At 39.7% G+C, this 13777-nt stretch overlaps 1 protein-coding gene across 6 annotated transcripts in view; it reads left to right on the forward strand.

Moving 5' to 3' along the window:
• Positions 1-13777, forward strand: part of wdr17 (WD repeat domain 17) — a 37293-nt gene that overhangs the window by 9798 nt on the left and 13718 nt on the right. For 4 of the 6 annotated variants that reach the window (XM_035637194.2, XM_035637191.2, XM_035637193.2 and 1 more), the window contains 16 exons: positions 240-326; positions 1123-1272; positions 1347-1477; positions 2582-2707; positions 3048-3203; positions 4057-4121; positions 4214-4321; positions 5741-5873; positions 6867-6955; positions 9351-9450; positions 9541-9680; positions 10593-10704; positions 10832-10973; positions 11548-11650; positions 11784-11885; positions 13007-13105. In XM_035637194.2, the coding sequence (XP_035493087.2) occupies positions 240-326; positions 1123-1272; positions 1347-1477; positions 2582-2707; positions 3048-3203; positions 4057-4121; positions 4214-4321; positions 5741-5873; positions 6867-6955; positions 9351-9450; positions 9541-9680; positions 10593-10704; positions 10832-10973; positions 11548-11650; positions 11784-11885; positions 13007-13105 (1843 nt within the window). The remainder of the gene's footprint in view (positions 1-239; positions 327-1122; positions 1273-1346; positions 1478-2581; positions 2708-3047; positions 3204-4056; positions 4122-4213; positions 4322-5740; positions 5874-6866; positions 6956-9350; positions 9451-9540; positions 9681-10592; positions 10705-10831; positions 10974-11547; positions 11651-11783; positions 11886-13006; positions 13106-13777) is intronic. The other 2 variants (XM_035637195.2, XM_035637196.2) reach the window with 1 other exon arrangement.

Here is a 13777-nt window from a genome sequence, read left to right on the forward strand (position 1 = left end):
TCTCTGCTTTTAAATAAATGATATGAAAGAATTTTCCACATGCTATTAACAGATGATATAGCAGTAAAGAATGGATCTGTCACTGTTTATTATAGAAATGTTCATTTATGACACAGCACCATACCTGCTTATGCTGAAAACCAGAGGTTGAAACATAGATTTTGGAGTGTATTTAAAGTCATGGGGTGTATTAACATTTGTTAAATTTTAATTATTAAAAAAATTGTATCATGTTCTAGGTTCTTGGGATTATACGATCAGAGTGTGGGACACAAGAGATGGCACATGTCTAGATACAACCTATGACCATGGAGCTGATGTCTATGGTAAGACAATTATTGTAGAATGAACAACCTGCTAATGCTGGGCATAAATGATTCAAGTGATGATGAATAAGGTCCTGCATTGGTAATGCAATAAAAAACATCAGTTACATGACATTAAATTGGATAAAATTGTGTAAATGTGAACTTTAATAGACTAAAATTACGTTCAACAAGCAGTAAACCATTGTTGTTTCCGAATGGCATTGCATCACATCTTGGAAAGTGATGGTAATTTTGTTCACTTTCCAAAGACAAACACAGTAGCATGAAAGACTCAGAGAACACCAACCATGTAACTTGAGAGTCAGGTTTACTTTTTGGATTGTCACTGGCAGGTATTTTGGTAGTATGGATATTGAAAAGATGTTATTTGTCAGAGCAATATGCCATACCTAAGTTATTTAAAGGAACAGGAAATATTTGCGGGATATTGTTGGACTGAATTTTTGAGGTTGTGATATAGAAGGAGCTTGCTTTGCGAAAGGCTAGTCTGTTGTGCTAGCTCTCTGTTTATATGTCCCGTGTGTACAAATGAATAAAAATATGGGAATTAATTGTTTCTTGTGTGCATGCTAGTTTTTTTTTCACAAAATGTAGTAAAACAGGACTTTGATATATATACACATGAACACGTAATGTGGGATAAAAGTCTTATCTTCTGCTCCATGGAAGATTAAAAATGTTTCTCTGCTAACTGACACACAAACCCCAGTGAAATTTGCGAATTGGATATTCCATGCCCCCTGACTTAGAACCTAACCCTGTTTTGCATATCAAACTGTGTGTGCCTGTTTAGGTTTGACATGTCACCAGAGTCGTCCGTTCACCATGGCTAGCTGTAGCAGAGACAGCACAGTGAGGCTCTGGTCTCTCACACCCCTCATCTCGTCATTGCTGCTGAACATCCTCACTGACCAGCCCTGGGAAAAGATAATAGGAAACACAGGTAAGAACAGTCTGGTTGTTTTGTTTTATGGTGTTCTGTTCTCGGCCCTCATTAAACCATGTGTTTCTCTGCAGACACAGCTATGGTTCCTGGCTCCCCTCCCCTGCTCTGTGGTAAAGTGTCTCGAGACATCAAACAGGAGCTGGACAAACTGAGCTTAGACATCAGGGCCAAGAGGCTACGCTGGTTCTTTGAATGCTTTTCGGTAACTACATTCTGAATGCTTTTTTTACCAAAGGTGATGACACTTCATAAATCAGCAGGATAACTTCACAATTCACAGGTCAATGTTGTCGACTGCTTATGAAAGTTCCGATGTAGTCCCAGTTTTTATTATCAGCAGTTTATCTAAGGATAAGCAACAGACATATAGGGAAGGATGTTTAGGTCGACAAACATGCAGTTTGACTCCGCTGCTAAATGCATGTACATTTTATTTCTGAAGTCCATCTCATTGTTGTCATTCTTAAAAATATCAACTATAATTCACCACCCAGATGATGTTTTCTATTGTGTATCACATCTAGATCAAATGAAATTAAATATATCTGAGCATCTTCATTGCAAACCATTTAAGTTTCTATGTGTTACCATATACTTTAAACCATCTGGTGGATTACTGTGTCAGAGGCTTGACACCCCAATGTCCACAGCTTTGAGAGGCAACAACAGGCTCTCTCCGCCACTCCCTGTATTTTATTTTTACTTAAAAGAAATGCAAACCAAACACGGACGTTTGAAGAGGCCTTAATGTAGCTGCGCTTTACTGAAAAAAAAAAAAAAAAACATATAAAAAGTGTTCCACGTTTTATTTCTTTGGAAATTAAAAGTCACTGAGTGCTAATACCACTCAAACTGCTCACGTTTGAGTGGTATTACTCAAACTTGAGTAGATATCAAGAATTTTCAGCTTTAATTAGGACTTTGAAAAGCTTGAAGTGGATTTTAAGCACTCAAACACAATTATAATTCATTTTGTGTATTTGTCACTGTGTAAAATCTTCAATTGCTCCCTGCACATGGAACACACTAAATAAACGTATATGTAGTATATACCGTATACATATATGGAATGATAGACTCATTGAAATGACCTTGAAAGTTGCAGCAGCTGTATAGAATAAATCAATCAAGTATTTTGGTACATTGCTTGAAGACATGGCAACTTGTAATCAATTGAATTGATTATAGTTTTTCATTAATGAATCCCTGTTTTATTTGATTTCTTTGTGCGACAGACCGGTGCATGCTGCACGTGTTTGTGTTTCAGCATTCATTAACACATTATGTGTTCTCTATCCCATGCCAGCCTCCAGGGGGCAGCAGTAACCTGTGGGACTTGGTATCAGTCATTAACGGGCAGGATGATTCCCTGCTACCAGCCAGCTACAGCAAAGGAGTGATGCACATGAAGCACCTGCTCAAGTTTAAAACAGTGAGTCGTCATTGTGCCCCCGAGTCACAGTTAACAACAGAAACGTCATCATTTGTAAAGAAATCTAGAGAGACCACACACTGAAGAAGCTTTGTCACTCATCTAAAAAAAGCTCTTGAAGAATAACGTAGACGGGAATAATAGAAGTACAGTAAATACAGTATGACTACATAGCATAAATGTAATGAAAGTTTAGGACAATAAGGACTGCATTTGGCTCACCTGATTTGATAAATGATTTAAACACCCATGCATTTTTATGTCTAAGAATAAATATTGTGACTTGAACTTGAAATTATTCATACTTTCACATTTTGTTGTTTTCTGTTCTGTCTTACAGTCAGAAGCCCAGGAGCTGACGATAGTGAAGATGTGTAAATTTGGTGGAGGTATTGGAGCTCCAAGTAAAGAGGAGAGGCTGAAAGAAGCAGCAGACATCCATCTGAGACTGGGTCAGATTCAGCGATACTGTGAATTAATGGTGGAGCTGGGGCAGGTATGGACTCTGTGTGTGTGTGTGTGTGTGTGTGTGTGTGTGTGTGTGTGTGTGTGTGTGTGTGTATGTCTGTGTGTGTGTGTGTGTGTTTGTCTCTTTGTAATCTTTACATATGTCAAATGTAAGACGTTTTCTATGCTATAGATAAAAGACCCTAAACCAAGATTTCCAGCAGTAGTCAAAACACCATTGTTATGATATATATCTCTGTTATGGCTCTTCATCATGGAGCTCATCATTGTGGAGACCAAGTTGTAACTGGAGGTGAACATGGTTGAAAAGTAACGGGTAGGTCATGTTCGACGGTCAGAGCAGGTGCAGACAGGCACATGGAGATTCAAAGGCCAGGTGAAGAGGGTTATGGGGAGAGACATCTGAGCATTATCAAAGAGGATCTGACAAACCAGTCAGTTCTCAGCTAGAAGTATATAGTATAGTACATATATAGTCACAGCCACAGTAATTATTCTATTGCTACTGTAAAAAAAGGCACCAAAAAAAAGAAATCAACAAGTTCAAGTTTGCACTTGTGGAAATGATTTGTATTTGAGGAATGAGATTAACAATCAGACAAACAACCAGAAGGTAGATGGTTATGATAATGTTAACAGAGCCGTACTCTAATTGGACTCTGCTTTGTGAGTGGATTGCTGTTGACCAATCAGATGCAGTCCAATGTTGAAAAAAATGCACTTCTTTTTTTTTATTCCCTTTACAAAATACACAATCTCTTCTGTACATGCACAAACTTGAACAACTACAAACATTGGAATTATGTTGAACATTGTTGTGAACATCACTTTTCAACAACAATTTACTGACCCTAATCTGAGCCTTCTTATCTCGGTTTCAGTGGGAGAAAGCATTATCTGTGGCTCCAGGAGTTTCCATGAAGTACTGGAAGAAACTCATGCAGAGGTAAACCATGTTTTCTTTTTTGTTTGCTCTTCAACTAAACAACAGTAAAAGTGAATTACAGAAAATATTAACACTCCACATTTGTTTTTCAGTCAAAGTGCGTGCTGCTGCGTTGATTGTGAAAAACGTGTGTTCAGTAACGCATGGGGCTGTCACAGTGAATGCCGACGAACAGGAAGTGGACAAAAGCAGACTAAAACGTGCATATAAACCAAAGCAATCATTTAAAATAAACTGCACTACCATTAAAAACTAATTAAGTTAGAGGTGTGTTGATGCGAAATTATATGGATTTCTGGGGCAAATTATCAGGAACAGCAACAAAAGAATTCAAGAACAAACACTCCTCCTTGACACAGTATCAACAAAAGATAAATACTGCTGCACAAAGGCTTGTTGATTACACCTCTATTGTTTATCATCTACACATAATTTACAGTATGATGTGTAGTTGTTTATTGTCTGGGGGCTGCTGTTTTACATTTAAACCAACTTATGGTCAAGAATTCTCCAATTCAGTTTGAGACAAAATTCACATTAGAATTCTTTTAATCTGTGTGCATTAAAATGTTCATCCAGACTGACTAGAAGCTGTGGTTCAGGAGGTAGAAACAGTCGTCCACTCAGCCAAAGGTTGGCGATTCGATCGCCGCTTCCCCCAGTCCGCATGCCCATGTGACCTTGGGCAAGACACTCAACCCTAGATTGCCTCTGACAGCTCTCATACAACAGTGTATGAATGTGACAGAAAATAGCATCACTGTATGAATGTGTATGAATGGGTGAATGTGACTTGTGCTGTAAAAGTGCTTTGAGTGGTCAATCAGACTAGAAAAGCTCTATATAAATACAGTCCATTGGCCATTTGCACGTTTACTGTGTGACCTTTAACAGCAGCACAGACCTTGTGTGGCAAAGGCAGCTCAGATATGATATGATTCATAGTAAGAGAGAACAAAGGGCAAGAACAAACACAACTGCTGCTGATTATCATGCAACAGATAAGGGTGAGGACCCTAAATAATTTCACATAATTTTATAATAATAAATCAATAACATTTATATAGACATTACAAAAAAAATAATGCACATACTGCAAAAGTTGCACAACAAAGTGAGACCACCACATTAACAACTCTTAGTTTCATTAGTGTTTGCTCAGTGGCTGTGGCTCCGGAGGTACAGTGGGTCGTCAACTAATCAGAGGGTCGTGGTTTGATTCTTGCCTTGTCCACTCCACAAGAGTCTCCACAAGGCTCTTGACCCCAAATTGCCCCTGACGAGTGTGTGCGAATGCAATGTGAATGTGTTTGTATGATAGACGAAACGCTAGATATAGCAGCGCTGTATCAATGTGTCATGGGGGAATGTCAAGAGAGGTGGAGGTGGATAAGACTAGAAAAGTGCTAAATGAATACAGTCCATTTACCATCACAGTTTATTTACCTATGTGAATTGAAAAATTATTTCTGTATTTGCATTGTTATCTATAGGTGTATATATGTATATGTTAATAAACAATAATAACACATATGATAAAAACATCAACAGGTTGCACGCTGTGATCTTTAAGTAAATATGTTACTTCTTTATGGAACTGTAATGTGCTTTCGTTGCAGGAGAGTGGACCAGCTGATGGCTGAGGATAATGATGACGCTATCCCATATTGCATCGCCACAGGAGACACAAAAAAGCTTGTAACTTTCTTCACTGGCAGAGGACAACTGCTAGAGGCCTTACTAATAGCACAGGTACATAGAGTGACGGGATGAAGACTAATGGAGGGATCAGATGACAGATAACAGTAATTTTCTTTAGGACGGGAGGAGTGGAAGATAAATGGATACAGATGTGAAGAGGAGGGCTGGATGGATAAGAAATTACAAAGCCCCTGTGCAGACCTGATGGTGATATCTGTCCTGAGAGATCTGATTGCAAATGTTCAGGTTTCAGTTTGTAATTTCACAACTGACATTAGATTGTGTCTCCATGTGTGTCCTGTAACCACTTGTGATCGATCTCACTTCCCCCCTCCATATGCAAATAAATAATTTCTGTTCAAGAAGACTAAACAGAAATCACGTTTTTATCCAGTAGGACAATACAGATGTGTCCATTGTCAGTGAATTTGAGTGCAAGAGGGGCTGAGTGAACTCATTTGAAGAGAAAATAAAACAAAACAAATGTGGTGGACTGTTAATATTGTGGCGGTGGTCACTGTAAATAACTTCACTTTAGTTAATATTGTAACTGTAGTGGCTCAGAGGACGTCAGCTGAGTAGGTGGTCCTTCAATGTGGCCCAGGACACATTTGCGTTCACACTGATAAAAGAATGTGGCCACATGCTTCTCAGACCACCACCAAAATGTGATCTGAGTGATTGGAGCTCAAATGCATCCTCAGCGTGCCTTAGATGGGTTCACACCTGCTGAGCTTACTATGTGTGATCTCCTCTCTCAGGATGGATGTTCACACCAGGTCTAAACGGGGTCAGAAGCATCTTCGAAACACCTAGTTCCTGGTGGGAATCTTGGGTTTTCTAAAAACACACACACAGGGGCAGAAATATGTGGATTTGTATGATTTGAAATATGTTTGGTTCAGTGTAAACACGCAAAATGAAGGGTCTTCTAAAAGAGAGAAAGAGGTGAGAGAATATATGAACTGTCATTTTGAATGGTGTGATAAAACAGATCATAATAATAACAATAATATTAATAATAATGCTAATATTTATTTCCAGGGAGCATGTGAAGGGAACATCCGTGCACCTCAAAGCTCCCCAGTTAACCACACAACTAATGATGTGGATAACGTACAGCAATACCAGAGGTGAGGTGAACACACACACACATACACACACACACACACACACACACACACAATCACGTTACCTTTGTTGCACAAGTCAAACAGAATTTGGAACTTTTTTAGTCTAAATGGGCTCAGATCTGATAGACAAGTGAAGCAACAAACTACTGATATTCAGTGTCTATGTCACTGAGGTTAGAGTGAAAGCAGCTCACACAGAGTAGACGTGGAGACAACATGTAATGTAAAGTGCAGAGTCAGGCCTGGGACAGAAAGCTAAGGACGTTAATGAAGGAGAGGGTCATATTCCAGATGATGGCAGTATATACTGTAAACATGACACTTTCTGCCAAAATATGGCTGAATGCACAGTTTCGATCCTATTTCTCTTAGTAAGTGGTTCATATTTCATATTCATAACTCACTAATATAAGTATGATTACTCAGTCAATACAAATTAAAATATGGTGAAATTGATGAACCAATTAGAGTATAGTATAAAAAAAGATAATCGTACCTTAAAACAATGTTTGCCACACCTCCTCTCTTAGATAAAGCATTGTGCTCGTCCATCAGTGACAGTCTTATGGAAGTCTAAATAAACTCCTTGCTTTGAAATTTTCGTTTATCTCTAAAATATGGAGAGAAAATAGTCTCATAAAGGTCACAAATGTGTATCACACGATCTACAAGTCAAAGATAAGAGCTACAAATGCATACACTGATTTGTGAGTAACTTTGGGTTCTCACAAATGCGTGTTCAAATCCACACACAAACACAAAGCAATCTGTGCACACGTAACTTTACAGATCTAATAATGTTCGCTTTCCAACAGCTTCCTGTGAGTACAAATGTCTAAAAACATGTGACATTTTGTGTATTGACTTACAGATTGTTAATGCGTGTGGATCTCCTGATGCGCACGAATCAGCGTACACGCGTTTGGACTTTTGAGACTGTTTTTCCGCAGGCAGCTCCGAAAAGATTCATAAATGTGTGCTGCGTTTAAGTGCTGGTGGAAAACTGGGTCATCCGGGCTTCCGGTGAATGCATAATTTCAAAGTGGGAAAGACGTTTTGAAATAGACAGAATAGCTCGCTCCCCCTCCATTAGACCACATACAATATAAAATAAATGTAATTATAGATATATTGCCTTAATGATTGTGGCAAAAGGTAGATGGCAGTATTAGAGATGTTGTCTGATGTAGAGAGCTGGAACCAGTCTGGATCCGGACCAGATGCCGTCCTGTCCGGACCCACAAATGATAGATCATTGAAAATAATTAAATGTTTACGGGGCGCTTTTATTTTACTGGTGGAGCATTAGCTGTCACTACAGCGGTGTTGGTGTTGATCTTTTTCAGCTTGTCCTCCAGCGTAGTCGGGAAGCAGGGGATCAGTTTCACTTTTCCAGGGCTGAAGAGCTTTCTCGCTCTGGGACCAACCCCCTGACTTTCCTCAACAGCGTGACAAAGGAAACACCGACACTTCTCTTTTAACTTGAGGCGCTGCGGCATTTCTTTTATTAAGACAGACTGTAACCGCCACCGCACATTCACTACTGCAGCCAACTCGGCTTCTCTGCCTGTCGCTCTGTCCCCCTCCACACGTTTTGTGTTCTTAGACTTTGGAGATACTCATTTTTGAAGCTGTAGTGAAGTGATAAGAGAACATTATACTTTTTTTTTATAATTCCTCCAGGTCAATGTGAAAACTGACAATAAACATTGTTGAAACGTTATTGAATATTCCAACATGTGCATGAGTCCCCGAACATTATGTTTAACTTTAAATGTGACTGTGATAACTATACACCGGCCCTCTCCAGACGAGGTGGGGCGGCTGTATCACCGTCAGCTGCTTTGATAACCAGCATTCGCTAAATCGGGTTCTAGGACCCCACATTGAAAACAACGGCTGACCAAAAAGGTGCCTGACTGAAAGTAAGGACATATAACCATATAACCCAAGAGCACGACAATAATAACAGAAACATCAGGGCATTTACCTTCGGAAAAACAGTCTCAAAAGTCCACACGCATGTACGCTGCGTATCAGGAGATCCGTGCACGCACATTTAACAATCTGAAAGTGAATACACACAATGTCACAAATGTTTTTAGACATTTGTACTCACAGGAAGCTTTTGGAAAGCGGACATTATTAGATCTGTAAAGTTACGTGTGCACAGATTGCTTTTTTGTTTGTGGGTTTGAACAGTACCCAAAGTTATGCAGAAATCATTGTACAAGTTTGTAACTCTTATTTTTCACTTCTACATCATGTGATACACATTTGTGACCTTTGAGACTATTTTTTTTCCATAAAAAAATTCAGAAGAAAAAACCCCAGAATATATTTGAGCTGATGTGCTTCCATCACACCCCGTGACTTTTGACATTTTTCTATCCAGCCTCCTCCACAAGGTATGTCAGGAACTAGCTGAATGGTACTTCCAGGACGGATGCTCTGTCCTGGCAGCATGTTGTCACCTAGCTGTGGACAACATCAAGGTATGCACACACAGTCTCTGACTGTTAGCATTTGTTGTGCATCGAAAACTACATTAAATTGTGGCTGAATGTGGATGTGTTTATTTGCAGTTAGCCATGTGTAGTCTGATCCGGGGTAATGAGCTGGAGTTGGCTGCATGCGTGGGTATCGTCCTTGGAGAGGCAGCCAATCAAAGCACTGAGTACTGCCTGGAACTCTTGGCCAGGAAATACATGACCACACCTACATGGTACGTCTCTATCCATGCAAGTCCAGTTAGTGTACACGCTACACAAACTACAGTAGTCCAGTTTTGGGGCCATTGTAAAATTCTTCTACTTTTAATTTTCCTTTTTCCTACTCATGAGTAATTCGATCTGCACCATTTCAAGCTGTAAACAACATCATGAATGCACTCAAATCCAGCAGCCTTCACAGGGCCAATGAACTGAGATTACCATTATTACCATTGTCAAAGAGTTTATGTTTTTGCTGAAAATGTCAAGAAAACATTTTCAGCAAAGAAATCTTGCAGAGTTAAAGAAAGTGATATAAAATACCTGGACCATACCATAATGTAGTGTGTTTGTTTTTTTTGGCCCATCCTTCCACCAAGTTTTGTGGAAATCCATTGAGTAGTTTTTGCATAATTCTGCTGACAAACCATCTCAACCAACAAGCAAACAAACCTCTTGACAGGGGAAAAAACACAACCTTGTTAAGGAGGTAATAATTCATGGATCTTGAGGAAAGAAATCAGGAATATTTAGGGAACTCAAAATTATGAGTGTGTGCCAATTGGTTCAGCCTGATTGAATTTAAAAGGGACTGGACTGGTGGAGGATTGCACTCTACACTTTTGGTGGTATACCTGCTGTAAAACAATGAGTTTACAGTCTACATTTGACTTTACATCGTGAGACACTGAAACGTTTGTCGCTTGAGCACAGGTGAAGCCTGGGGACTACCATAGGCAGAGCTTATCTCTCTTGGGAGGAGGGAACTTATCTTTACTTACCTAGTTGGCCAGTCGGGACAAACTTTAAGTCAAGACTTTGGATCAGTAGGAGTTACTCACATTCCTTCCAAGCAGCCAAGTTTGCAGTGGCTGCTTGAAAGCTACAAAACGGAATTTTTTTATGTTTCCCATGTTTCTATTTAGGGAGCTCTCAGCTGACCTGCTGCAAATGATTCCTGACAATTGCATTTTACTGGCTAAGCTGTGTGCCTATTACCCAGGAAGTGCTGCAGAAATTAACCAATTACATGAAAGGGTGAGTGTGGAATTTTTAAGTTCTTAGATGTGTTTTGGATGAGATTAAATGAAAGCTCAGTGTCTTGCGCTACTGATATCTAAAGATGTGATGATTAAAGTGATTGTGTGTTGTTTTGTCATTCAAGTGCGGTCTCCCGTCGTTAGAGGAGTGTAAGGCCTTGGCAGAGGAAGCCGTTTGTGAAGGAGATTTGTTTTCAGCAGTTCAATTTCACCTGCTCAGCTCTGAACCTGAGAACGCACTTCGGATAGGGATAGATCACATCAAAGGTACTGACAAGCCAGTGTGTGTTTGTGTGTAACATCTGGCTCTTTAACATGAGACAGTTAGCAGTGTTTAAATGTACACGTTTCACATGTTTGTGAGCTAAAGCACAAAAAGTTAGACATGACTCTATTTTCTTTTTTAAAGTGATGTTTTGTGATCTAAAGTTACTGTTATATTAGTTGTGATTGAAAAAATTTCTTTCAATATTGTTATTCCATTTCAGACTTAAACGAGGTGATATTGCATTTTTATTATAAATCCCATCTCTATAAATTTTGGGATTTGATGGTTCTCCCACATGCAGTTGTATAGACCTGTAAAAAGACCTTTAAAAAATCTGCATTCTGTGACTGATATGATCAAAAACACAGTGAATTACAATCAAAGCATTCATCAAAACTTTTGACTACAATGACATGTGTATTTACAATAAAGTACAAGTCAGTAGAATAAAAACTTCTGTCCTAATCCCAATCACGTATGCTTTGCGTCCTCAGTGTCAAACCAAAAAATCAGTCTATCAGAATTTCTGTCTTCAGGAAGCACTAATGAATCTGAAACATTTCTCCTCACCAGAACAGCTGAGTGGATCTGATTGGACGGTGGATAGTGTTCAGCCAATCCTTGACCTGATGAGTTACATCAGAACTGACCGCCTCGTCATGGTCAAGCTGACAGAGTAAAACATTTATTACTGTTGCTTTAGTGTGAAATATTCCTTATAATTAAGTCTCACTTTGCCCACTCCCATACATTGTCAGATGTGATGCTTATTCATGTGTGTGTGTGTGTGTGTGTGTGTGTGTGTGTAGAGCCCGCAGTGAGCTGTTGATCCTGTGTGGTTACATTGGAGGTTTGCTCGCCATCAGAAGACAGTACTCCAGCATCGTCCCGGCACTTTACGAATACACCAGGTAGCCACACAACGCTGAGGATGTGTCAGTATAGTTAGGGCTGCAATAAAGGGTTATAATCACAAACCTCCACATACCTCCACAAAACATTGCATCTATTTTTTTAAATAATGTTTTAGAGAGACTGTCTGTTATTTGTACAATAACACAATTGGGTGAATGATTCTAATGTAAGTCTGCTGTGCCGGCGCCGGCCCTGGCAATGTTGGCGCACTAAGCAAGATATTTGATCGGTGCCCCCCACCCCCAAGGTGTTTACAGTACATGACGAACCCAACCCATAATTTGTCCAACACTATTCATCACTTGCAATGCAAAAAATTTAACATTTTACGATCTAATATCTAAGATGTGCAATATATAATAATAGAAATATGAATGATGTATTAATTACGCATTATAAAAAATTTAAGAAACTTTGAAGAACAGTTAAGAATAATTTCATCCTTTTTCGACTAATTTTGCACCTGCAACTCAAGGCAGACCTGGACAGTCTTGGATGATGCATAATAACGTGCATGTATTTGTAACTTGCATCACTTCATGATAGCAGACAGAGTTCATCATGTTGTCAGCTCGTGACTGACAGTTCAGGGACAGTTTGTCTGTTTTTGTTATTAAAAGAGTTCAGGGCTGAGCTAGAATTTGGACCCAAAATGCAAATGACCGGACTCCATGAAAGTTTTGACCGATTTCAATTATTACATCTTTTTAAGCAATAAAGGGTGAGGATTGAGAGTGATGAAGTTGAGCAGTTAGGCAGAGGAGCAGGAGCAAGGTAGTGTGATCTGGCAATGGTTTCGTGTTAAGTTCGGCTAAGTTCCAGGACATATAGCTGGCACTTCCTGCCTCAGAAACTGAGTAAAACGATCAGAGAAGCAAAAATAGCTTCGGGGGAAATCACCGAACAAGATCTAAACAAAGTCATCGAAGAGAGAGTGTTTAACCACAAGTCACAGCTTTTATGCAGGAGATAACGAGCTTGATCAGGAACCGTTGTGCAGCCCAGCAAGGAACTCAGGAAGGCCACGCCCACTTTATGCTTGTTGCGCCTATACAGTCTATGCCCAGGGCCGGCTCTGTAAGTCTGACACAAGCATGTTTTTATTTCTATATCTCAGTCAGCTGTTGAAGCGGAGGGAGGTGTGTGTTCCTCTGAAGATCGAGCAGCTGTCTGTGGAGCTCGATGCCTGGCGCGCCTCCACACAAACCAACAGCAAGTATGTGACACACACACACACACACACACACACACACACACACACACACAGTGCCACTCAGAATATAACAACAAAATAACAACAAAATATAACATAACCCATGTGACTGCTGATGACCTCATAACATTTCTGTTGTGCATTCTGTTAATTGCATCTGGAGGAAAGTATCAAACACTCTGGTGAAATCTCTGGGCAGATTATATAATCATCTTTACCTTAAAAACTCATCCATCCCCACTGACCATCCACCTTAACTCTGTGAGCACCAGCTATCATCAATCATCATCTGCCTCCAGAGTCCATCGTTGCGCAACACGCTCTATGTTGTGACAGACCCAGATCTCTGACTCTGAGTCCCATCTGGTCCACTTAATTTTTGCTGTGAACAGACACAAGCCAGAGGTAGGCCTGGTAGAGGAACAGCGTCTGGTCTGATCGCAACTGCTTGTGATTCGACTGCTTTCGCTGATTGGATGATACCGTGCACAGAGAGCATCTGAAGTGTATCTCTGTTATAATCAATCATTAGTAAAATGTGCTTTAATAGTAAAGGTAAAAAAAGGCAATTAAGACAAAAATTTAGCTAATGGAGACTGTATGTGCATGTGCCGGTAACACCATGGAAACCTATACTTCCTCCTCATCGATCTTGAGGAAATTATAAAATGATGG

The sequence above is a fragment of the Scophthalmus maximus genome, chromosome 8, assembly GCF_022379125.1.
Source record: "Scophthalmus maximus strain ysfricsl-2021 chromosome 8, ASM2237912v1, whole genome shotgun sequence".
Taxonomy (NCBI): domain Eukaryota; kingdom Metazoa; phylum Chordata; class Actinopteri; order Pleuronectiformes; family Scophthalmidae; genus Scophthalmus; species Scophthalmus maximus.